Raw genomic sequence first — 24,501 nt, forward strand, 5'->3', positions numbered from 1 at the left:
GTAAGGCCAGTTCACCATACACACACACCAAGTATAACCTGCTCTGAAAGGACACATGGATTATAAGACTGAGGCACACCATTATAATAATATGGAATATATTAAGAGTTCATTTTTGTTTTCTCTGTTGTGCATTACAATTTGGCACATAAGTTGCAAATAACTCATCCCATCGGGACATACTTTTCAGATAAGAGCATATCCACTAAGCATGGATAAGAGCAGGGAGAGCAGCAATAACCCCCCTAAGGGTAAACAGAACAGAACCAACATAATGTATTGCAGATATCATTAATGTTGGTATTAAATGTACAAAATAATTCAGGAATTTAGTCTGATTCAAGGGGAATTAGAATACCAAATCCTGAGTGGACGAGAGGAGGAGCTGGGGATGGAGGAGGGTAAATGAGCTCTGGAGAACGCGATAGCAGCTGATAATATTATATATGTATGCTGTGATAGACGACAGATTCCTATAGGTAGACGTGATCAGCTGACAGTCAGCTGATGCAAGCTTGACTAACGTTACCTGCCAGAACTGACGCTATACGCTCGATTTATGCTTGCTCTTTTGTTGTTTTGTGGAGATTGCGAATAGGATCGCAACTTGCTGAGGTCTCATAGTATATTTAGCTCATTAGTTGATTTCATTATGTTTGACTACTAAACTTAACATTTTTAGCTTAAATGCAGATGAGTTAACACACAACACAACATTTGTTGAATCACTGAACTATATTTGATTTAGTCACCTCAAGAATCAATTCCTTAAAGGACAGCATTGTAAAAATTAAGAAATAAAAGTGAATCCTGACATTAAAAGGCCCATAGCAAAAACAAACAAAACAAAACACTGCCTGTGAGCAAAATAAATGAAGTTACCTAAACCATTTCTGAACACAGGTCACCAACTTTTAAAACATGTCTAGAAAGGTAAAGGCTCAGGCTGTCCAAAAGTGCATTTAGTGTTTAGCATTTGACTGCCTTTTAAAGGCCAAGCCTCTGTTGTGTACAAAATCTCTAATGTTTTGAATGGATCTTGTCTCCAAGATAGGTTGTTCCTTTTCCTTGCACTTCAGGCACTGCTCACTCGTGACAGTGACACCGTTTTCAATAAAAGGCCTCATATGTTTCATCACAGCCTGTATCTCCTCCTCAGACCATGGTCTCTTCACACACCGCCTTGATGAAACACGGAAACCTGAACAATTAAAAAAAGATTAGAAGATTAATAAAGATAAAAGATCCTGTGAGATGTACTTGCAGGTAGGGATGTTGCTGTTCAAAATTGCCAAACAAGCCGGAACTTGTGTAGACAAAATGTGCGTGAAAATAAATTGACTTTAGATCTGCTGAAAATCAAGTTTGATTGTTTTCATTAACATGACATTTCATTACACTGCTTGTTAAAAACAAAATACATGCAGCTTCTTTATATGCTTTATATGTCTAACCAAACATAATGTAAGTGTTGACTGCACATTAGCAAGTGTGCCTAGAGATGGACATATTTAAATAATACCTTGAGTAACTGAGTCAGGGAGATGAGGTGAACCAGAAGTTACACAGGCAGCGTTCCCCTGGTCATCTAAAAAAATATTGCACAGTATAAATATATGGGCTTAAAGAGCCTGTCTGCCTACCAATCAAACAGCATGGGCATGGAGGGGATACATGTAAAACTGCAGACAGCCAATTCTATTATAATAACTATACTCATGGCAAAGTTGTTGAACCGGATGAAGTCAGGAGAGCGTGAATATGTGCAACAATACTTTGAGTGATAATTTTACTAGGAAATGATGTAGATTTTACACAGGCCAAGTCTTCCTTGTTGTTTTAAAATGATCATGCAAACTACTGAACATCAAAATACTAGCCACAAAGCATATGCATCACAATTAGGGATGGAACAATTACCGGTTTAATGATAAACCACGGTAAAACGTACTGAATGTTAGTAATATCGTTTAAAATTGAATTATCATTAAAACTGTGTTTGATTATCATGATTTTGAAAACTTGCAGTAAATCCTATCCAGCCAGCATCAGTCTGATGCAGATGTAGAGCCCCCTTCCTCTAACTGGGAATTTTATGGGTGACGCCCAGGTTCTTTAATATGATGGGTTGTATTAACTTAAATTTGTAATGCTACCTATTTTGTTTATACCTCAACATAGCAGGAAAAATGAATTACTCAATTACCACAAATACAAAAAAGTTAAATCAGACTTGAATTTACTTGAATGTTATTAATGGGGAAAAGAATATAATAATATATATATATATATATATATATATATATATATATATATATATATATATATATATATATATATATATATATATATATATAAGATGTATTCTTTTCAATAAAGCTTCGGTCAAAACACAAGTGTATGATTCCCTTTTTCAAAATGACATTTACGTTTATGTAAAATAAACAATCAACAGTATCAAGGGAAAAATAAAACCGTTTCCAACCCAATAGAATAAATTCCTAAGCCGAAAAATAATTTAAATAACCCTTAGTTTCTGTTGCAGGCCTGTTTCGCTGCTTGGGATCGTAGAGGCCAGAAACACACGGCCGCTTCACTCAGTTGAGCCACAAAGAAAATGAAAATAAATAGGTACCTTTATAGAAAATGTTGTCCTCTTTGATCAGGATCAGTCACAGTCTACCAGGTTCCTAATCGGAATCAATCAGTCGCGAGCCACACACACGAGCAGCCGTCAGCATTACGTTATTCATCCAGCAGCTCAGCTTCTCAACGCGGTATCCTCTCACTCCGTCCAACAGTGCACGAGACTCCCGAACATAACATGAACACAACATCCGTTGACGTTCTCTTTCATAACTGGTACGATATAGACAGTTCACGTAGAATGTACCAGCTCGCCGCCAGTGGTTCTTTCGTTCACGTCTGTGACGCACTTTAAATAAAATTGAACATCGCGGTCACGCTTAGCCAGCAGTAACTCAGTTCAAAGTCCACTCTAATATGCTCAAGATGAACTATAAAGCACACAATTTTATACACAATTCACACTTTCAGAGAGTTGTCTCGCCGACATCTCACACCTGTTCACCTTCTTTCGTGCGTTCTCTCACTCTTTTCCTGCTTCTTGTCCCGCCCTTCCTACATATCCTGATACCTGATAGGTTATTATTCACAAAGTACCCAATCACATTATAAAGAAATTAAAATGACAGACCCAGCAGTTTAGGTTATCTGTAAGCACATTTTCCACAGTACATTTTAACCTAACTTTATACAGTTTTACATACAAACTTTATCTAAATCAGAAACCCATAACAGATTCCTACATGGGCTACACTCTCCCCCCCATTAAATGGTCCTCATGCCCCATGAGACCGAATGCACTTATTAGATGGCAATTTAATTTTAACCTATTTTAATAATTATTCTCCTATGTACAATAGTCAGAGGATGATCTGTAGTCTTCCCCAACTCAACGTAAGTAAGTTTGAGGACAGGTTTCACTTTCCTCTGAGATCTTCTAGGGAAATTCACCTCAATCTGTTTTTCTACATCAGATACTGAACCATCCCTTTCTAATTGTAGGGGTTCTGGGCTTCTCTGTTGCCTACCTGTTTTTTCCCCATCCTGAAAGTATTCTACACCATGACACATATCTGCAGTGTGGATTTCTCCAAGTTCTCCTTCCTCAGAATTCTCATTCTCATTTGTTTCAGGAACTTGCTTTTCAAGAGTCTCATGATGTTCGTGAAAACATGTTTCAAACTCGTTTTCTGTCTCACTATTCTCTACAACATCTCTCAGACTTTGTGATACCGAAAACTGCATGTTATGATCATCATCATAACGGGTACCTCTCTGATGTTGAGTCATAGGCCTATTCACAGAAGGCGGTGGGTCTTTCTCTTGGGGAATCCTAACCGTCTGCCCAATAGGCAGTAAGTGATCTCTGTGAATAACTCTTGTACGACCCATCCCATTCTCTGGCTTGATCGTATATACGGGCAAATCTTGGTATTTATTCACCACTACATACGCAATTGATTCCATCTACTCTGCAGTTTATGTTTTCCGCAAAGACCAAGATTCTCCACCAACACTCTGTCACCTTCAGTCAACATCTGGTGTCTCACAACTTTATCGTAAGCTTTTTTGTTTCTTATGTGCACTTTAGTCACCGTTTCCTCTGCAAGATCATAGGCTCGTTTCAAATCTCTCTTCAGTCCTTCTGCATATTGAGAATGACCTACTCTCTCTTCCTCAGTCTCAAAACAAATATCCACCGGTAGCCTAGCCTCCCGACCAAACATGAGGTAATACGGTGAATACCCAGTGGCATCACTCTTTGTACTATTGTATGCATGTACAAGTTGACTCACATAACGACTCCACTGCCTTTTTTGTGTAGTGTTCAAAGTTCCTAACATCGACAGCAACGTTCTATTGAAACGCTCTGGCTGTGGATCACCCTGGGGGTGATAGGGTGTTGTTCGTGATTTACGAATCCCTAAACTCTTTAAGAGTTCTTGGATCACTCGTCCTTCAAAATCCCGACCCTGATCCGAATGGATTCGGGCGGGTAATCCGTAATGGACAAAAAACTTAGACCAACACCTTAGGTACAGTAACTGCTTTTTGATCTTTGGTAGGATATGCTTGTGCTTATCTACTAAAGTGATCTGTGACAACCAGTATATTACTAAACCCTGCTGTATCGATACACACCAGTTCCATAGGACCCCCTGAAGTTATCTGATGCAATGGAGCTGCCCGTGTATGAGTACTCTTCCATGAAACACAATTGCCAATTTTTCACATAAGCTTCTACCATCTGTGCCATCCGAGGCCAGTAGAATCTGTCCTTGATTAGACTTGTCGTGTGTTCCACCCCCAAATGGCCCAAATGATCATGTAAAGCTTTAATCACTTGTAACCAAAACTTGTCAGGTAACACCAACTGAAACGTTTAATTTCCGGATACATCTTTCAGAACTCTGTGCAATAATCCATCTTTGATTCTCAGCTTCTCACTTTCATGCTTCATTAACGTTACCTCTTGGGGATACTGACTCAAATTAGATGGCCACAGATCTGCATTCACAAACTTCTTTACCACTCCTAGGACATCATCCATGTCTTGGGCCCTCCTCTAATCACCTCTAGTGAATTGTTCCAACTGCGCCATTCCAAGATTAGTTGCAAATGCATATAGCTTGGGAATACCTTCTGCAGGCACCCCTAACCTGTCAACTAGTCGCTCTGGATTGGCTGAGTTTCCCAACTGGATACGATTGCATATTCCTTTCACCTCAACCTCTGGAAGATGTTTCCACATTTCAGTATGTGAGTCATTCCAACGCCTTGACAGTAGATCTGCATCGATGTTTGTATGACCAGGACGATACTTTATCTCAAATTCGCCAAGGCTGCAAGCCATCTATGCCCAGTGGCATTGAGCTTTCCAGTGGTCAACACATAAGTGAGCGGATTGTTATCCGTCACCACAGTAAATTTCACACCATGCAAATAGTCGTGAAATTTATCTACCACCGCCCACTTAAGGGAGAGAAATTCAAGCTGGTGGATATGATACTTTTGTTCAGCGACAGTGAGCCCTCGGCTAGCGAATGCAACGGGACGTAACCCCTCAGGATACACCTGATTCAACACAGCCCCCAGCCCTTTTAGGCTGGCGTCCACATGCAAGACATATGGCCTCGTGGGATCAGCAAACACTAATACAGGTGCATGAGTCAAACAGTCAATGATTTTATGGAAGGCTTCAGTACAGGAATCAGTCCATCTAGAACCAAATGGTTCTGACTCATCATGATATGTCTGATCAGAGAGAGACTTTTGTTTCTTTCCTTTCCGAACTGGAAGATACCCCTTGGTAAGCTCTGTCAAAGGCTTAACTATAGCAGAGTAGTTTGCCACAAATCTCCTATAATAACCACAGAGGCCCAGGAAAGAGCGGAGGGACTTCAGATCAGTTGGCTGCGGCCACTTAGCAACTGCTTCGATTTTGTCTGGGTTGGTTGATACCCCATCTGCTGAGACTATGTGACCAACATACTTGACCTTGTCCCTACATATCTGACACTTGTCCAATGAAACCTTGAGACCTACCTCCTCAAGACGATCTAACACCTTGAGGAGTCTTTCCTCATGCTCGTCCAATGTAGCTCCAAACACAATGAGGTCATCGAGATGGAGCAAGTTCATGTCTCCAACAGCCTTTTCCATGAGACGTTGAAATGTCGCAGGGGCCCCCGTGACCCCCTGCGGCATTCTCTCAAATTGATAAAACCCTAACGAGCAGATAAAGGCTGTTTTCTCTTTGTCTGGTTCAGACATGGGTATTTGATAATACCCATTCCGAAGGTCTAACACGGAGAACCAGTGGCTTCTGGGCAAACAATCTAGAGCGTTGTCAATTCGTGGGGTTGTATATTGATCAGGAATAGTCTTACTGTTGAGGGTTCTGTAGTCTATACACATACGGATTTTGCCACTCTTCTTCCTAACGATTACTATAGGAGAAGCATATGGGCTCCTAGACTCCTTGATTATCCCTGCCTCTAGCAAATCCTTCAAGTGTCTACGTACATCCTCTATATCTGCAGGAGCAAGCCTCCTAGATCTTTCACGGAAAGGGCGGGTGTCCGACAATCGGATACAATGTTCCACCCCCTTGGCCAGCCCCACTTCCCACTTGTCTAGGGAGAAAACATTGCGTTTCTGCATCAATTTCTGTCTAAGCCTTTCTTTCCATTCCACAGGAATGGGAGAATCCCCAAAATCAAAAAGGCTTGGATCCATCTCCTCCGGTTTACTCACTCTCACTGGTGGAACAGCCATATCTATGACTTGCACATTCCCTAAAAAAGCACCTTCAGGTATGATAACCTCTCGCTTGGTCTCATTCTGTAAAAGCACAGAGAAATTCTCTCCATTTACAGCTGAAGCTAAAGCTACCATAGGTTGAACCATCAATCCTTGTGGCAATGGTGTTACATCATCAGCCTCCACCAAAACTATACCTTTAGTCACTGGTTGAGAAAACTCTGCTTGACAGCTGACACAACAAATGTCTTCTGGTGGAATGGTTACAGAGCCAGGCCCTTTCCATTTCAGCTGACCCACAATGTCATCCTCACCACTCTGCCTTGCCTTGAACACAGTAGACTCAGGTAGGCTATCTGGCAGAAAGATTCTTATACTGAAAACATGAACCAGATTGCTACCTTTCTCTTTGTCACAAAGAGCAAATAGTCTTTGGAACAAACTGGCATTAGTCCCCAATTTTACAGGAGTCTGATCAGGAGTATTTGGTCCAGGGCACACAAACGCCAGCACTGACAAGGTTTCTAGAGTGCCAGTTAATTCTTTAGGAAACTGAACGTCCACCACTATATAACCTTGATAGGGGTATCTTTCGTCACTAAGTCCCCAAATAGCCAATCCTGACACTGGTTGAATAGGGATATGTGACAGATGTTCCTGGTACCATTTCTCAAATATAATGGTCACTTGTGACCCACTATCCAACAGCGCAGTACAAGGGTGACCATTTACCTTCAATGTCACAGTAGAAATTGGTCCCACCAACCCAGTCGGAATTGCAACTGATGCGGTGTTCTGGACCATCTGGGTTCTAGCAGAGCAGTGTGTGGTTTCCTTGTCAGAACTGACCTCAGAATTACTTTGTTTCTCTTTAACTTTCCGAAGAGAAGCAATAAGCCTCCTGATTACCTTCTTCTCATTCTGCGTAGCAGTACATTTACTTGAAATGTGACCATCCTTCCCGCAACGATAACAAAAGAATTCATCCTCCTGTTGGGAAAGAGGTTTCTTACTGCCACTATCACTGACCTTTACTTTCACAGCAGAGGCAGAAGCAGGTTGAGCTTGCTCTCTACTCTCCAATGTCTTCACTTTCTGACTCAGTCTATCAACTTTTTTCTGTAATTCAGAGGCTCCAATTGCTTTATCATCTGATGTACACTGCCTAACCTGTACTTTTGTGCTAGCACCTTCTTTGCTGACAGGGTTGGACTTCACTTTCAGTTCAGACATTTTGGATTGTAGAGCCTTCACATCAGCTCTAAGCTCTTGCAAATCAAAATCAGTTGCAGATACACAATCCTGTGCTCCAACACTCCGAACCCTTGCATGGACTTTACACCGTGATCGCTCATGTTCTTCCTCTACCCTAATCTGACTGAGCAGCTCAAGAAATGTAGGAGGGTTAGCTCTTTTCTCTTTGAGATGTAACTGTAAAAGCATAATGTCAGCCCCGAGTGCTCCTCGCAACAACTGCTCAATTCTCATTCTGTTCATATCCTGAGCTCTTACACCCCCCTTTCAGACAACTTTGGCCAGAAAGGGTTCCAGCCTCTGCACATAATCAGATAACATCTCCAGATTTTTGTTGAATGAGACGATATGCAAAATACAAATCTTCTCCAGTCTCTGGAGATCCAAAAGCCCTATCAATAGCAGAAATATACTCATCTGAGCTAGCTTCAGGGTTGCTGAACTGCAACGACCTAACAATTTCTAGTGCAGGACCCCTCAGACTTTCTATTATTCTACGTCTCTTCTCCTTTTCAGGGCAAATCACTGCCCTCTACCATCACTGTTGCCTGTTCAAACCAATACTCAACTTGTTCCTCTCCCATTGGGGTAGGGGTGATACCAGAAAACACTCCAAGTCGATGATAACTGTGACTCTCAGCCATGCTTCTGTTAGACTGCTTCATCACTTCAGCCATAGCATGAATGAAGAATTCTTCAGTACCTTTAGCAGGTGCTGAGGTAGCTACATAATCCTGGAGGTCTGCAACTGTTTTACCTTCAGCTTGCAAGAAACTATGAAGCTTACCAACAAAGTCATCTGACGCATCTGACGAATCAGGCCTTGGATCAACCACCACTATGTGCCACACAGTAGTACCATCATCACTCTGCACTTCAGGAGGAACAGTCTGTGGTTTTATTTCCTCTTTACATTCACATAGAACCAGCAAACCTCCTGCTTCAACACTGTAGGTCCTTCCTCTTACTCTTACACGACCCCAACAGTGCACAGTCTGTATCAATTCTTCAATTTGACTAATGTTGACATCCTCTGCTACCCCAGCAATCAGTATAGCATGAGCTAGATCAAATTCTTCTCCTTTACACCAACCACGAAGTGTATCTTGGTATTTTTTGTACAATACAGACTCCATGATCGTTTTGCCATTGAAAGCAAGGAAATTTAGGTACAACTGAACAGCCTAGATAACCACAAATTTATAAAACCCATCCCAGCGGTGGGTTGTATTAACTTTAATTTGTAATGCTACCTATTTTGTTTATACCTCAATATAGCAGGAAAAATGAATTACTCAATTACCACAAATACAAAAAAGTGAAGTCAGACTTGAATTTACTTGAATGTTATTAATGGGGAAAAATATATATATATATATAAATAAAAGATGTATCCTTTTCAATAAAGCTTCGGTCAAAACACAAGTGTATGATTCCCTTTTTCAAAATGACATTTACGTTTATGTAAAATAAACAATCAACAGTATCAAGGGAAAAATAAAACCGTTTCCAACCCAATAGAATAAATTCCTAAGCCGAAAAATAATTTAAATAACCCTTAGTTTCTGTTGCAGGCCTGTTTCGCTGCTTGGGATCGTAGAGGCCAGAAACACACGGCCGCTTCACTCAGTTGAGCCACAAAGAAAATGAAAATAAATAGGTACCTTTATAGAAAATGTTGTCCTCTTTGATCAGGATCAGTCACAGTCTACCAGGTTCCTAATCGGAATCAATCAGTCGCGAGCCACACACACGAGCAGCCGTCAGCATTACGTTATTCATCCAGCAGCTCAGCTTCTCAACGCGGTATCCTCTCACTCCGTCCAACAGTGCACGAGACTCCCGAACATAACATGAACACAACATCCGTTGACGTTCTCTTTCATAACTGGTACGATATAGACAGTTCACGTAGAATGTACCAGCTCGCCGCCAGTGGTTCTTTCGTTCACGTCTGTGACGCACTTTAAATAAAATTGAACATCGCGGTCACGCTTAGCCAGCAGTAACTCAGTTCAAAGTCCACTCTAATATGCTCAAGATGAACTATAAAGCACACAATTTTATACACAATTCACACTTTCAGAGAGTTGTCTCGCCGACATCTCACACCTGTTCACCTTCTTTCGTGCGTTCTCTCACTCTTTTCCTGCTTCTTGTCCCGCCCTTCCTACATATCCTGATACCTGATAGGTTATTATTCACAAAGTACCCAATCACATTATAAAGAAATTAAAATGACAGACCCAGCAGTTTAGGTTATCTGTAAGCACATTTTCCACAGTACATTTTAACCTAACTTTATACAGTTTTACATACAAACTTTATCTAAATCAGAAACCCATAACAGATTCCTACATGGGCTACACAGATGCAGCGCGCAACGTTGTTTTTTTGAATGAGAAGAAATGGCAGAAGGCAGTGACAGCGCCGGGAGGTGTGGTCATATTTTGGCTTTTACAAAAGTCCTGAGGTAAACTTAATAGAGTATGATCATCCTGTCTGCAGAACATGCAAGAAAAAAGTCGCTGCTATACGGGCAAACGCGTCAAATCTGCAAATACAAGGCAAGTGGACTTTGACCTCAATACTAAAACTACATCTGGCAAATAATAATGTGAAGCTTCCACAAAGAAAAGTTCGCAGCAAATGGCTTTGAGCCAAAGACGAACTAACTGATTCAGACAAGACTAGGGTGACATTTAAGGGATAATAATGTATATTCATTGTGCACTTATTACACAGATTTTCTTTACCACATAAATAATTACAGGGACATACTGAATTGAGATTAATGTTTTAAATCTAACCTGCTTATAAATCCATTTTGTACAGGGTACAAAACAATCGTCCAGACAAGATGATCACAAAACGTTATAGTAATAATTATAGTAGTATTAATAGTAAAGTCTGATTTCATTTTCAATACAATCAAAAACAGAGACGCAATTAAGTGCCATTAATGAAACGAGAGAGCGTGTCCGTTGTGATACGTGGATGTGCGCTGTTATAATGCATTATTGCGTTATTGACGACGCTCATCATAAGGAAGGAAATGCCACAGAATAGAATCTTGCTTAAAGTGCATAGAGCTGCTTAATTTATTTATCGTTTGTTTATTTTGAAATATAAAACTTGTTGAAATGTTTTCAGTGTGTGCATCTGTTCTTTTTGAACACTTTCATCCTATTTTAACAAAACCATAATAATATTGATAACCGTGATAATTTGGGTCACTATAATCATGATATGAAATTTTCATACCGTTCCATCCCTAGTCACAATGAAGAGAGATGACACAAAGTTAAGCTTCTAACAAAGTTTCTAACCATCGTACTACTGGAAAATTCCTGACTTAAACATTTTTAATACACTTTAATGAATCCACAGATCCCAGCTCATTACATGAGATATGTTGGGCAAACTTTGGGTCCATCATTGAGATTATACCTTGAGCTGCAGACTCGGAGAGGTGAGGCGATCCAAAAGTCACAGAAGCCAACATTTCTTCATTGTCTAAAAACAAAACAAGACAAAAAAAAAACAAAAAAAAACAAACCCAATGGTATCAACTACACAGCAAAGAGGGTAGGCAATAAAAAGTTCATACATGTTTGAAATAACAGTAGGCTGTTATCTAAATGTATAAAAAAGCCTATTTTAAATATTTCACCAATACAATTGCAAAATTCACAACACAGAATACAACAATTTCAGTAGCCTTGGGAGCCAATTTTAACAGTACGTTGCAATGTGGAAACATTAGGGAGTTGCTGTGATCCAGTATCCATATCGTCTATGTCATCTATTAAATTATATTGTAAAAATGTTATCAAATGTTATTACACCAACCATATACACATACACCAAGTAGATTTAACAACATGTAAATGATACATACCACCAATTTCATCCAAAGATTTTCCTTGAATATCCTTCACACTTCCCTTCTCCATAGCCATAAGCAGTTTCGAGATCTTAGCTAGCTGAATTGTTGATTGGGGCAGTCGATAGTACTCCCTATGCACCCTAATATCATGACCGAGAAAATCGGTCAGCTGGTCCAGTTCATTATCTTTCAAGTTCATGACTTGGCTTATTGTGGCGATCTGTTTGCGAAGGTTAGTTGATCTGAGGTTTTGAGGATCTTCGGCTCCACAAGCATCTGCAAACTGACCAAACTGCCCTCTGTAGTGACCATCACTACAAGGAATAGCGAAGAGGTAATTGTTGTTTTCAGTTACTCCACACTCTTTCCTCTTACTAATGAGGAGTGACAGGTTAGCAGTCATATCAGGAGTCAGGATCACAGCAACCTTTTGTCTTTTTCCCCCTCAGTTCCACTCTGGCAAATTGTTTGCAAAGTCTCTTCTTAACTTCTGTAAGCCCAGTGCTTATGTCATCATTTAGTTGGGACAAGTCACGATCTTCAAAATTTTTTACAGTCATCCGTGTCACTTCACCTTCCCTCCTCCTATTAAACAAAATGACTTGACAGAGGGTCACCTTTGCTAGTGCTGCATAAGTGCCTGCTGTTGGGTTATCGGCTAGTTTCTCCTTAGTCAATTCCACTTGCTGACCAAGATATAACTGTAGCTTCTGAACGTCTTTGGCCAGTGGAAGCCTGGTGCTCTTGTTGTATTTTGCCTCACTCAGGTTTGATAAGGCAGAATGGGAAACTAATTCGGACCACTTTGTTTCATGAAGTGTATGAAACCTCCTGATGGAATCAATCACCTCTTGGTCCTCTTCCATGACAGCACGACACATGATGAGGTCACTTATCTTTCTGAGAGAATGCCCAATTTTCAGGGCCAAACTTGGGGCTTTGAATGTGTTGTTTTTGTTATCAAAACCTGAAACTCTCTTGACAGCACTAGTAAGAATAAAGAAGTTGCCTGGTTTTATTGCCTCTTCCATGTTATGGATTCTTGTTGTGTGGCGCAAAGTCACAAGTAATCTCCCAAGTTCCCTTACTTTCTGTCTTATATACTCATGCTTTGATCTGTCACTTCCATGCTTATTAAAGAGGGACTGGGAAAACTGCATGAGATAATGATCATTCCTTATTGCAGTGGACATGTCATCCTTGTGCATTTTGCCCAGCACTGACCAAAGTTCACTTGAAATTGGCTGGGACATTGTGGATTGAGCAGATGCTATACCAAAGACTCTCTCTCTCTCTCTCAACTCAGGTCCCTCTTCAACATTATTCTCTGGTCTTAGAGCACATCTTTTCATATGTCGAGAAAGCTCTTTTCTGGATAACATACCTTTACAGTACAAGCAGTAATCATACATCTCAGGGCTGCTGCTCTGTTTGGAACTCCTTTTCACTTTAAGACATCCTGATCCTGTGATTTTAACAACCGAGTTGTGCTTGAAGTTGCCAAGGTTTCGGAATTTCTCAAGAAGAACCTTTCTGTCTTTTGATGATTTGGGGAACTGGAGTGCCTGTGCGATTTCAGCATTTTCATTTACATGCCTCTCGAGATGACGTGCAAATTTTGTTTGAGGTTTTCCACATACAAAACAATAATTGATGTGGCTTTTAAGGAATTTTGCTGATTTGGTTGGGGATTTACTTTGGCCAAGAATATCCACAGTATCCTTTTCGTTACTCGCATCTTTTGTTTTCTGCTGGTATGACTCTGAGCTATCTGGTTCTGGTTTGGGGTCACTTTGGTCACTTTGGAGATCAGAAGTAGTTTCTAGATCCATCAGGATATTCTTACAGTTGTCCTGTATATCTATGGGCTGTTCTTGTTCAGCAAAAGTAACACCTAAATCAGGCATATTAGTGGTATGGGACTTTTTGGATGGTTCAGGCAACTCAACATTCAACTCTGTCCCTGAGCTTTCTGGATCCGATACAGACTCTGGGATGTACTCCTCTTCAGATGAGACATCATCCTGTAAAGTACATTAAATTAACTAATTAATTTAATTAATTAAATACAGCATACTTTAAATAACAGAAATACACATGGGAAGGATGGATGTCAAAAACAAACTGCTAAGAGCCATCACATTGATATTAAGCATATTATACTTCAATGTACACTTACATCTGATATATCCCAGTCTTCTGAGGATTTCTGGAGGCAGATTTTATGCCACACACCACAGCATTCTTCACAGACAAAATTAAGCAAACCACAGTGTTAGACAACAATTGATCAGTTTCCCATGCTGACCAATTACATACTCATTTTCTTATTAAATGCAAACACAGCTTCACACTTATGAAACATACAAAATCAAGAAATGCAACGGTTCAGTACAAATGCACAGTTTGAGTGATGGCTAACATTTTCCATTTAGACAAATGTACACAGGTTTCGACCATTAAGGTAGAATTCACTGGAGTGGCAGAGCATTTACATTACCCATTCAAAGTCAAAGTTAAAAAAAAATGTGTAGTGATCCCACACATCACACATTAAATTCACTAATGCCACTAAACATAAGCATAAAGTGAACTGAAAACTAAAGCATAAAGTGAGTTCAGAATGAAAAGCAGGATTTTTTGAAAAATTACTGTTCAAATGGTGCATTCTGATGGGATTTCCAGACAGATACAAACAGATTTAAACTTACAAATATGATATATGGCATCGTCTTAATCAAGAAATTTGAGATTCTGATTATAAAACATTGTTATTGTAAAAACAGACAAATTAGTAGCCTGACCTGACCAAACACATTCTTTTTTTAATGTGTAATATGCAAGGTGTGAGGCCATATAGGCTATGTTTCAGAATGCATCCTTGGCCCAAAGACTTCTGGCAGAATGGTCTAATGTGGAACAGAAATGCTGAAATGTTTGTCCTACATTAATAAGGCTTGTGAGAATAAAAGGAATTCTTCCAAAAAGTAATTGGAAAGGTGTGGAGACAACTACAAGCATTTGGATTGCCAATTGCTTGGTGGATCTATTGAATTAGGTCTGGATTTATTAGGCCTAAAGTTTTTGTTCATCATGACCTTTTATATACAGTATATTTATCATCTCAATTAGCCTAACTAAATTCGAAGTCCACTCGAAAAGCCCACTCGATCTATTATCAACTCAGATGCATAAAGATAGGCCCAGTGACTTATTGGAAGACACAAAGTTAGAAAAAGTTGGCAATAACACTTGGAAATGCTTATTGGACAGACACTTATTGGACAGATACTTTGAGTACATAGACATTCTAAGAAATTTGCAAGTTTGATGCAATGTTTGCTTGAAGGGCTTAACGTCATCTAAGTTTGTGAGCGTATGCGTGATTACGGAATGACTTCAGCAATGACCTGAGCACACCATGGACTTGAGGGCATTTTACTTGTGTTGATACTAACTTGGACATAATGAAATGTTTGTGCATTATGCTTTTCAACCAAGCTAATCTTTAAAAATGCTGATGAAGCAGCACAAACATTACGTACACACGTAGCGGATCAAACCAAGAACTGCGGTTTTTGCATTGGTGTCGCAAATATGAGCTTGTTGAAATTCGTCTATACAACAGTTCAAACAGTGGCGTTTCGCTTATTGTGCAATTGGGTTAACATTGCAAATGAATAAAGTCCATGAAAGACGCATTTAGCTGAGCTGCAGCGAACCGAATGAGAGAGCGAAACATTTGCAAGGATTTAAGGTTGTAGCCTAACATCGCTTCACGTCGATGGCCTATTTTGACTCCAAAATGGTAAATTTTGCCAAAAGTTTAGTTTGCAGTATGCTCTCTGTTCTGTGCCATATGCCTCAGCTTGCAAACTCACTTGCGTGGTATGTCATAGTATCTGCCACTACAGTGTTTTCCACCGCAATGGTTTGAACTGATAAAACATTCAAGCAACATGTTTTTATGCTTTATAGGTGTGAGTCTGGAACTGACCCATGGCATGAAATTAAACTACTTATGGTAAAAGCAAAAACCAGCTTATAGATTGTACATTGTGGTGGGGGGGGAAACACAACAACATTTGGCTGCTTTACTTTCACACAACCTTTTCTACAAATCCTTCAGGAGAAATGAAAAGGGGGAAAGAAGTTACTTTTGAGATATAATGGCGACGCATATCTATTCAGTTCCTGTGACTTATGTTAAGCTTGGCTAACTGTTTGGGCATCACTCATCACACACAGAAGAGAAAGATATGCTTCTACTTGGAACTCTTGTGATGATGGCAAAGACAATTCCTCTAAATAATGAAGTAAACCTTCATCTGGTTTTAAAAAACACAACATCTAGTTTCTGAACCTGTGTCCAAAGCCAAATTTAGATTTACCCTGCTTAACTTCTAATATCTGTATATTAAAAAAAAAAAAAAAAAAAAAAAAAAAAAAAAAAGGCAACAGGAATCTCTACCAATCAAAGGCTTTGCTTAACACTAAAAGTTAAACTCTAGGTCCAGGGTAAATCAACCTATAGCCCTGTTGTTTGAAGACAGAGAGTGCTGTAGGTAGGAAGAAGAATGAGACCATTTTCTACAATACAGACCACTAGTGAAACAGCGGGTAACTAACTGATAGGGGCAAGGAAAATGATTATTCTCTTCTTCCTAGCCACAGCACTACATAACCTCTAACTGCAAGGAAATATGTTGATTAACCCTAATCTATTTAAGTAAAGCAAAAGTAAAAACAATTCTAAAGAAACTAAAGTAATTTTGTGAAAAAAAAGGTAAAGATCTGTGTACGTGTGTGTGACACAGACAAACTCAAGGTATGCAAGGACACTGTCCTTTGGACTTGTAATGACATCCATGCTCAAACCCTGAGTCCTCCACTGTTGAACTCCCAGTGTGTGGCACACTCAGAAAAACACCAGTGTTGGGGTGACACCGTGGTTAGAAAAGACCATCCATACTGAATAGAGGACATTTCCACCACAGCTGCAAGATGTTTACTAAAACACTGAAAATTGTGTTCCATGGAACATCACAGTACTTCTAACCATTGGTCAATTTCAAAACAAAGGTAAATTTAAACTCACCTCACAAGCAGAATCGTTTGGCGCGGCTCTGGATGATTGACACCCTGATCTCGATTCGGTCTCTGTACAAGGGAACACAGGGAGATTCAGTGCTTGGCTTTCCTCAAGTCATAAAACCACATATAGGCATAACATACTCAACTCACATCCCTGACAGACAAAATTCTACTCAAAATATCCATCAAGACTCAAAGTAAAACTCAAGTTAAACTCAACTTTAACTGACCACTGGTAAGGTCTGTTGAGAACACAGGGGGTGACACCTCCTGGTGCTGGACACCAACTTCTCCAATCCCCTCTTTCGCAGAAGAAGTGCCACATTGACCTCTGACACAATGCACCTAAAAAATGAACAGCAGTATGCAAGGATGAACAGGCATCAACTGGTACAGTGTCCATTTCACCTAAGAGGGACACCCTCACTCAAACCTTTCAGTTTATGACACTCAAAATGATGTAGACAGGGGAACATAATGTTAAATGATGACTATCTGTACCGACAAAGATTTTCAGACTGTACCTGCAGTATAATTGTAATTAATTGATAAATATGTCCCTTATGAAACTAAACATTCATACATCCCGTAATAAACAGCTGAATTCAAACTAACCTCATGCTCAGGGTTGTCTGGTGTGGGACTGGATGACTGACACTCTGCTCTCAATTCGGTGTCTGTTGAAGAGAACACAGGACATGAAGGCACAGTGCTTTGCAAGACCCCAGTATTTACCAGGCATTGCTTATTCAAGCAGGGACTCACCTCTGAATAAGTCTGTAGAGAAAACATTGGGTTCCAAGTCATGGGCGTGGTCACCAAGCTCTGCAACGGGGAGTTGGCCAGAAGGGATGCTTGCACCACTGAGCTGTGTCTAAACAAGTTAAACAGAAAAATGCACATGTGAACTTGGACATCACCTGCACAATTGTGTTATTGTCCAGTTGAACTGACTAAAGTCCCATTGTTGTAAAACAATGGGACTTATTGCTTTAACAGACAGCCGTATTCAACCTCACCTCACAAGCAGAACTGCCTGATTTTATATTGCAGAACTGGACTACTGCTCTCTCTCTGGTCTCTGTAAAATACAGGAAATATTATGAGGAAGGCCAGGGAGGGAGGGGTTGTGCATCACTCTAGAAGCAACCACACCATCCTTTCACATCCTTTATAGACAATACATTTATATGCCCAACATAACTAATGTAAAACATTAAGTCTAACAGTCACTGACCTTCAATTGAGACTGTGGATGACATGGCTTGGTCTTGGAAATGGTCTTTAATAGACTCCTGGGCAGCAGTGCTTGTAACAGTAGGGGGAATCTTCAAAACATACAGATAACCTTGCTGGCATCACCTGGGAGAGTCATGCAAGTTCAAGATTAACCTGACAAGATTGACTGAAAACCGGATTGAATTCCACCAAGAAGTGACTTCTGTTTTTTGGTTATAATTGTTGGCACTAACAAGCGATAGGTATTGTGTAATCTCTGTGGCATCACGAAACTGACACAGCTTAACACACAGTAGCTTTTAAGACAGAGATGATTTCATTGTTATCAAGATGTCTAGATGTATAGGCTTTAAACCTTGACACCAATTCACAGGAAAAAAAAAAAAAAAAAAAATCAAAATGACCCACCTCTTTACGCCAGGGCCATTCTTTCCCACCATAGTCATAAGTGATTTCAGTTCCTGCCGTAATTTCCTTCAGTGCAAAAAGGCAGAGATGTGGCTTCCCTTCTGCTTCGATCAACTTCATTCTGCTATTTGGTGCCTTGTGCTCATCGTTTACCAGTCGCCCAAATGACCCATCTTCAAGTGCTCCATCAATACTGCAAATTTACAAACATCATGCACTAAACAGACGTTTATATTGACAGGCTTTTGAATTGTACTTTAATTTGTAAGCAACTATACTAATGCCAACATCCAATACAAGTATAGTTGTTCAATGCATAGTTTAAAGAGCAACATGAGAGCTTTACTTCAGAAATCCTGACTTCTCACTATAGAAATCTAAACATATTAGTCATTCTGAACCTACCACCATGTCTTCTGCTTCCATATGAAGTCAAACATGAAGACCGAACATTCATTGTGGTACAGTTCACGTCTATGTTCAGCTTCAGCTGCATCAATGAGCTCCCCTCTATACTCCACCACAAAGTCTCCTTGATTGAAAACAGCTAAAGTGAAGATACCACGACCTGCAGACACAACCTTATTAGAGACACAGGGGTAACAGACTATCCACTGGATACAACTGAGCACTGCAAATAATCACATAAAATTGAATTATTCCTATAAATTGCTACTATGCAACGTTGTGATTTTTTTTTTTTTCAATTCTACATGCAGAATAATGAATACATGTCCAAGTGTAGAATACAGCAACAGACATGCCCACTATGAATTAAAATATTATTAAAATACTATTAAAAACTTTAATTTATATTGATGTTTGTACAATTAATAGTCATAGACTTAAAACCACTGGTCATAATATCAGTTCAAGAACCAGTGACGTGTAACCCCTCAGTCTAGCCTGCAGTGTGTCAAAGTCACTCACCTTTAACTGGATTAATATATTTGATTTCCAACATTGAATTCTTGTCTCTTCTTGCAAGGATGTGATTAATGGCATCCTGAAGGGGAGTAGTTCTCCGTGGCATGACAGAATTTGCTAAGGAAATTAAGAACAAAAATGTAAACAACAACACAGCTTCAATACTTTTCATCTCACTAATAGCATGGATATTCAAACAGTTTCAATTGAGTTCTATGCTTTCATAACATTCACATCACATTTCCCCGCTGTCAGTATATCAATATATTTTAAGTTCTGTGAGGGGACATGCACAGACAAACTGATGGACACAAGGGTTTCAGTACCCTAAAACATTATCTCCCGGTTTCACAGACAAGGCTTAAGCTAGTCCCAGACTAAAATGCATGTTTGAGCTGTTTTAACTGGAAGCAACTTGTACTGACAGATCTTAAAATATGTCAGTGTCATTGTTTTATCTCAAGATGCACAGCAGTAATGTATTTTTCTAAGACACGTTTATAAAAGCTACTTAAATGTCCTAATTGAACTAAGGCCTAATCCTGGCTTAGCCTAAACCCTGTCTGTAAAACCGGGCGTTAGATCTCTTAGAAATGTAATGTGCTTCACTAATACAACTATAAGAGTGCAAAACAATATAATGCAATTTAAAAAGGTAAAACTTTACAATATTTTGTAAATAAATATGTGCAGCGTATACTGAAGAATGCGTCCTGTCATCCCTGTTACTCTTGTCAGTCCTGTTACTATGACGTCAATCCTGTTACTGTCATTAATTTCATAAAAAGTATAAAAATTATATTTGTAATGGCCTTCCAAGTTTTTCCATTGTAACCCTATCTATATTGTATTTTTGACAAAAGCCTTCTTTTAATATCTCTCTTGTAAAAATATATACTTTTCTTAATTAACATGTGATCACCCTCCAAAATTTGTAATTGTATGTTCTTGGTCATTTGAATGACCAAAAAAAAAAAGAAATCCAAAATTTGAAACAATCCCAGTGAAAAGAGGGACTAAAATACTGCTCATATATGTGAAAACTATTGCGTAGTTCTAATTAAAACTATTGTATAGTAACGCATGCGTCTATAACAGGCATGACAAAAATATCAAAACATGAGGTTTTGTAGTCATAAAATAAAAAAATACATAGCCTGAGATGGCACAATACAATTTCTTGTGCTTTTAAGCTGTCTTCATTTCATGGATATTTAAAACAAATCGATTAAACTTATTTTTTAATTTGCCAAAGTTGAAAAGGCCCTGATTTCGTGGAATGACCCGTTTTACTGTTAAGTTTAACTTTGTATTGTTGTTATTTGTATGTCGCTTTGGATAAAAGCGTCTGCTAAATACCATAACCATAAACAAACTTGTCATTCGAACCTATTAAAACGTTTTGTAATTGATTTCTTACCTGTTCTCCACAGCGTGCATTTCCAGAACTCCCGGGAAAATGAATCAGCTGATGACAGAAGCTCTCTCCCATCCGGCCAATCAAAATGAGTCATGCTAATATGAGCATGCGCAGTGTTGAATTAGCGTCTAATTTCGCGCGTTGTGTATAATTTCCCGCGTTTTTGTATAATTTCCCGCGCCTGTGTGTCGCTGCATGCAGGGACCACAACAACAGATGGGGGGCAGTGGCGGACACACAAATATACAACATATGTCAGGTTTTTGGTATACAAAGACTTTTGAGAAAACCACTTTTTGGGTATTAAAACATGCTGAGAAAAGGTTTTATATGGTTCATTTTTATGAGGACAGCCAACTGTCCTCCTATACCCAGGGTCCTCATTGCTCTGTGAAATGTCTTAATCTGTCCTTCTATGCCCCAAAACAAACACACACATTCACTCTCACTCTCTCTCACACTCACTCACACACACACACACAAGTTTGTTTTGCTATTGTAACTGGTGTGAAGAATTTATTGATTTAATCTGATTTGTTTTGTTTATTTTCTTCTGTATTTGTATTATTTTTTATCTTTTTCTTCTTCTCTTAGATTGGTTTATAAATGCTTTATATTTTTCTACATTTGTAAAAAAAAAAAAAAAAAAAAAAAAAAAAAAAAATTTGGTTTAGTGAACTTCACGAAATTTTGTTCCTATATTATCGTTCTTAAGTTATGTGAGTATAATGCTAAAGTAGCGGAACTTTTCTTTGGGAATTTGTTGGGGGAGGGAATGTTATCAGTGGAACACACCTGCGGGGTTTCCTCTTGCACGACATGCGATTGCCTCAGTCTACTTGTGTATGAGGACGATGACATGATTTTCGCTTCTCCCAGAAAAATATTCTGGTACGGTGATGTTTCTTGTTTAAAACGCATATTTGTTGCTGGAAGAATGTGATTTGACATATAGTAACATTTAATTATGTTAGCTATGATGAAAATGTATCGTTTAATATGTTATTTGATTTAAATGATGTATATCATGAAGCTAACTAATTAGCATTGTATGCTTAGTGTGTACCAGAGTGGGAGAAGCTGTCGCCCCGTTGCTCCCCTGATTATTTCCCTTAATTACAGGTATGTCGTTCAATCAGTTCTGTTTCAAAAAGAAAAGAGATTTAGTTGACTGATAATGAATGTATATGGTACAGAGAGTGTGTTATGGGAGAAATAAACGGATTTAATTGTTTATGCTGTCTGTGATGCACTTTGTGCGGCCTGCATATGGTACGGTGCTGAATATATCCCATGTTTGATTCCATTTTTGATACAATGTGTGAAATATGGGTTTATACATACAAATGGTATTATAATTATTTGTTTTATTATAGGATGTTATGAGTATTTGAATTAATGTATATGTTAATAATGTAATATAGATATTGTATCTTATATAATGTAATATACTAATTATTTTATATTATACACTACTGTCATATATTTATTGTAATAGAGTAAGAATATTGATCTGAAGTGTAAGAAAAACAAGATATTTATATATTATAAGCAGTATAATTCATTTACATTTATATCATTCTTTTCCATTGTTGTATAATATCAGTCTACTTGTGTATGAGGCCGATGACGCATGTGCTTTTCGCTTCTCCCCGGAAAATATTCTGTGTGTACCAGAGTGGGAGAAGCTGTCGCCCCATTGCTCCACTGATTATTTTCCCTAATTACAGTGTTGAATCTCATCAAGTGGTCGTGTGGTCCTTGTGTGTGAGAGTGACCGGTCCAGACACGCTACACTATCATAGTGAGGATTTTCCATAGGTGTAATGGTTTTTATACTGTATAAACTGTACATTCTCTCCCCCTACACTACACTTGGGTAAAGTTGGTTTTATATTCGCACATTCGGACTTCCGCGTTTAAGAACGTTCTAATAATGTGCAATAAAGTTAATGTTTGCAAATTCTGAACAGCGACATGATATTTACAACCAACGATTGTAACCCTACAACATTTTTCACAATCGATCAAAATGGGCAAGTATTATTTTAATGGCATACTTACTTGTGAATGTCCACTGAATGTCCAATGTAGTGTACAAAGTTATTGTAGCCTATGCGGAAGTCCGAATGTGTGAATATAAAACCAAATTTACCCAAGTCTACACTACTCCTACCCCTAAACCTACCCATCACAAAAAACAGTCTGTATTTTTACATTTTTAATAAAACATTGTTCAGTATGTTTTTAAAGCTATTTTAAATATAAGAACTCATGAAATGTCCTCATATTTCATGTTTGTCGTAATACCACTGTAATACCCTTGTCATCATACAAATTTGTGTCCTCATAAATCACAAAAACGCGCACACACACTCCTTCCAGAAAGCAGGTTTATATCTCAGAGAAGATATCTAGGGTTAGTTTACTTCAGATAAAAGTCTCTAAGCTTCAGATGTGTGAAAGCACAGATTGTGTCAGTTTATTAGAAATTATTCAGCCCTACTTTTCCCATCTCACATTTCACAGATCTGCATTCAAAGGTGAAAATATTGTATGTATTTATGGGCTCCTAATTTTTGCAGTTTTCTATATTTGAGAATAGACGAAAACAACTAAAAAAGGACGAAACACTCACCTCAAACAATATTTGTAGATTTGTCTTTTTTCTCTTCTGAACTGTCGTGTTGAACACCAGCTCTGAAATTTTTCACTTTATGTGAAATAAAGGAAGTGAACCTGCTTTTCAAGTGTCGGTGACAGTCAGACGTCAGCAAATACGCTAACTCTTCTCTGTTTTTATTTTAAAATGTGTTCTCAGTAGGGCTGGCAATAGATTTTTAATTGCGATTAATTACGATTAATCACACACTTATCGTGAAATTAAGCATACGCAATTTATTTTAACACGTCCATTTTGCCATCATTGCCTATATCCAGCAAAGTAAACCATCAACTTGAAGTGATTCTCACAAAACTGTATTTTTCACCTTTTTTCAAGATAAATTTAGGTCTTTCCACAAAGAGGACACTTGCAGACTCCAAAAGCACCACAAATAACCAAATGATATGAGTCCGTATAATTCATACATTTATGTACACCAAAGCACCCACACAAAAAAAATCACAGCAAAAAAAAAACGTTTCAGTGCCCCCCCCCAGATGACACAACGTGTCCCCCTAATCTTATGGTCATTCAGCAAATTTATAATGATTTATTTCTGTGGATTTGCCATTCATGTATTCCATAATGAAATGTCTTCAACAGCATTTATCTCACAGGAACACTATCTTTACAACTGTATCTTTAAATAACACATAATCTGAGATTGTGATGAACTAATCTGTTAAAATTAACAGTGGTTTGTGAACATAGACACTTTATTAATAAATAATTTATCAGCAGTGTTTATGTTGGAAT

General features: G+C 38.7%; 4 protein-coding genes across 4 annotated transcripts in view; all 4 read right to left on the reverse strand.

Moving 5' to 3' along the window:
• Positions 1-24,501, reverse strand: part of LOC127508849 (gastrula zinc finger protein XlCGF8.2DB-like) — a 537,748-nt gene that overhangs the window by 362,199 nt on the left and 151,048 nt on the right. The gene's annotated exons all lie outside the window — the stretch shown is intronic.
• Positions 1-24,501, reverse strand: part of LOC127508848 (uncharacterized) — a 630,120-nt gene that overhangs the window by 297,541 nt on the left and 308,078 nt on the right. The window lies entirely within an intron of this gene.
• Positions 746-13,975, reverse strand: LOC127508805 (uncharacterized). The gene is made up of 4 exons (XM_051887184.1): positions 12,005-13,975; positions 11,554-11,619; positions 1,523-1,588; positions 746-1,201 (listed from the first exon to the last, which is right to left on the reverse strand). The coding sequence occupies exon 1, from the start codon at positions 13,897-13,899 to the stop codon at positions 12,397-12,399; it is 1,503 nt and encodes a 500-aa protein (XP_051743144.1). The 5' UTR covers positions 13,900-13,975; the 3' UTR covers positions 746-1,201; positions 1,523-1,588; positions 11,554-11,619; positions 12,005-12,396.
• On the reverse strand, positions 1,172-9,300 carry LOC127508006 (modulator of apoptosis 1-like). Its single transcript, XM_051885476.1, has 2 exons — positions 8,673-9,300; positions 1,172-1,201 (listed from the first exon to the last, which is right to left on the reverse strand). Exons 1-2 carry the CDS (start codon positions 9,237-9,239, stop codon positions 1,172-1,174), a joined length of 597 nt encoding a protein of 198 aa, XP_051741436.1. The 5' UTR covers positions 9,240-9,300.

The sequence above is a fragment of the Ctenopharyngodon idella genome, chromosome 3 (assembly GCF_019924925.1).
Source record: "Ctenopharyngodon idella isolate HZGC_01 chromosome 3, HZGC01, whole genome shotgun sequence".
NCBI lineage: Eukaryota > Metazoa > Chordata > Actinopteri > Cypriniformes > Xenocyprididae > Ctenopharyngodon > Ctenopharyngodon idella.

Bases quoted from the DNA above. Each gene is read 5' to 3' on its own strand.
- LOC127508006 (XM_051885476.1), bottom strand. From the start codon at position 9,239: ATGGAGTCTGTATTGTACAAAAAATACCAAGATACACTTCGTGGTTGG. The intron at 1,202-8,672 runs GTTGAGTATTGG...TTAATTGTTCAG, and splicing joins CCCCAATGGGAGAGGAACAA to GTTTCCGTGTTTCATCAAGG.
- LOC127508805 (XM_051887184.1), bottom strand. From the start codon at position 13,899: ATGCCTGATTTAGGTGTTACTTTTGCTGAACAAGAACAGCCCATAGAT.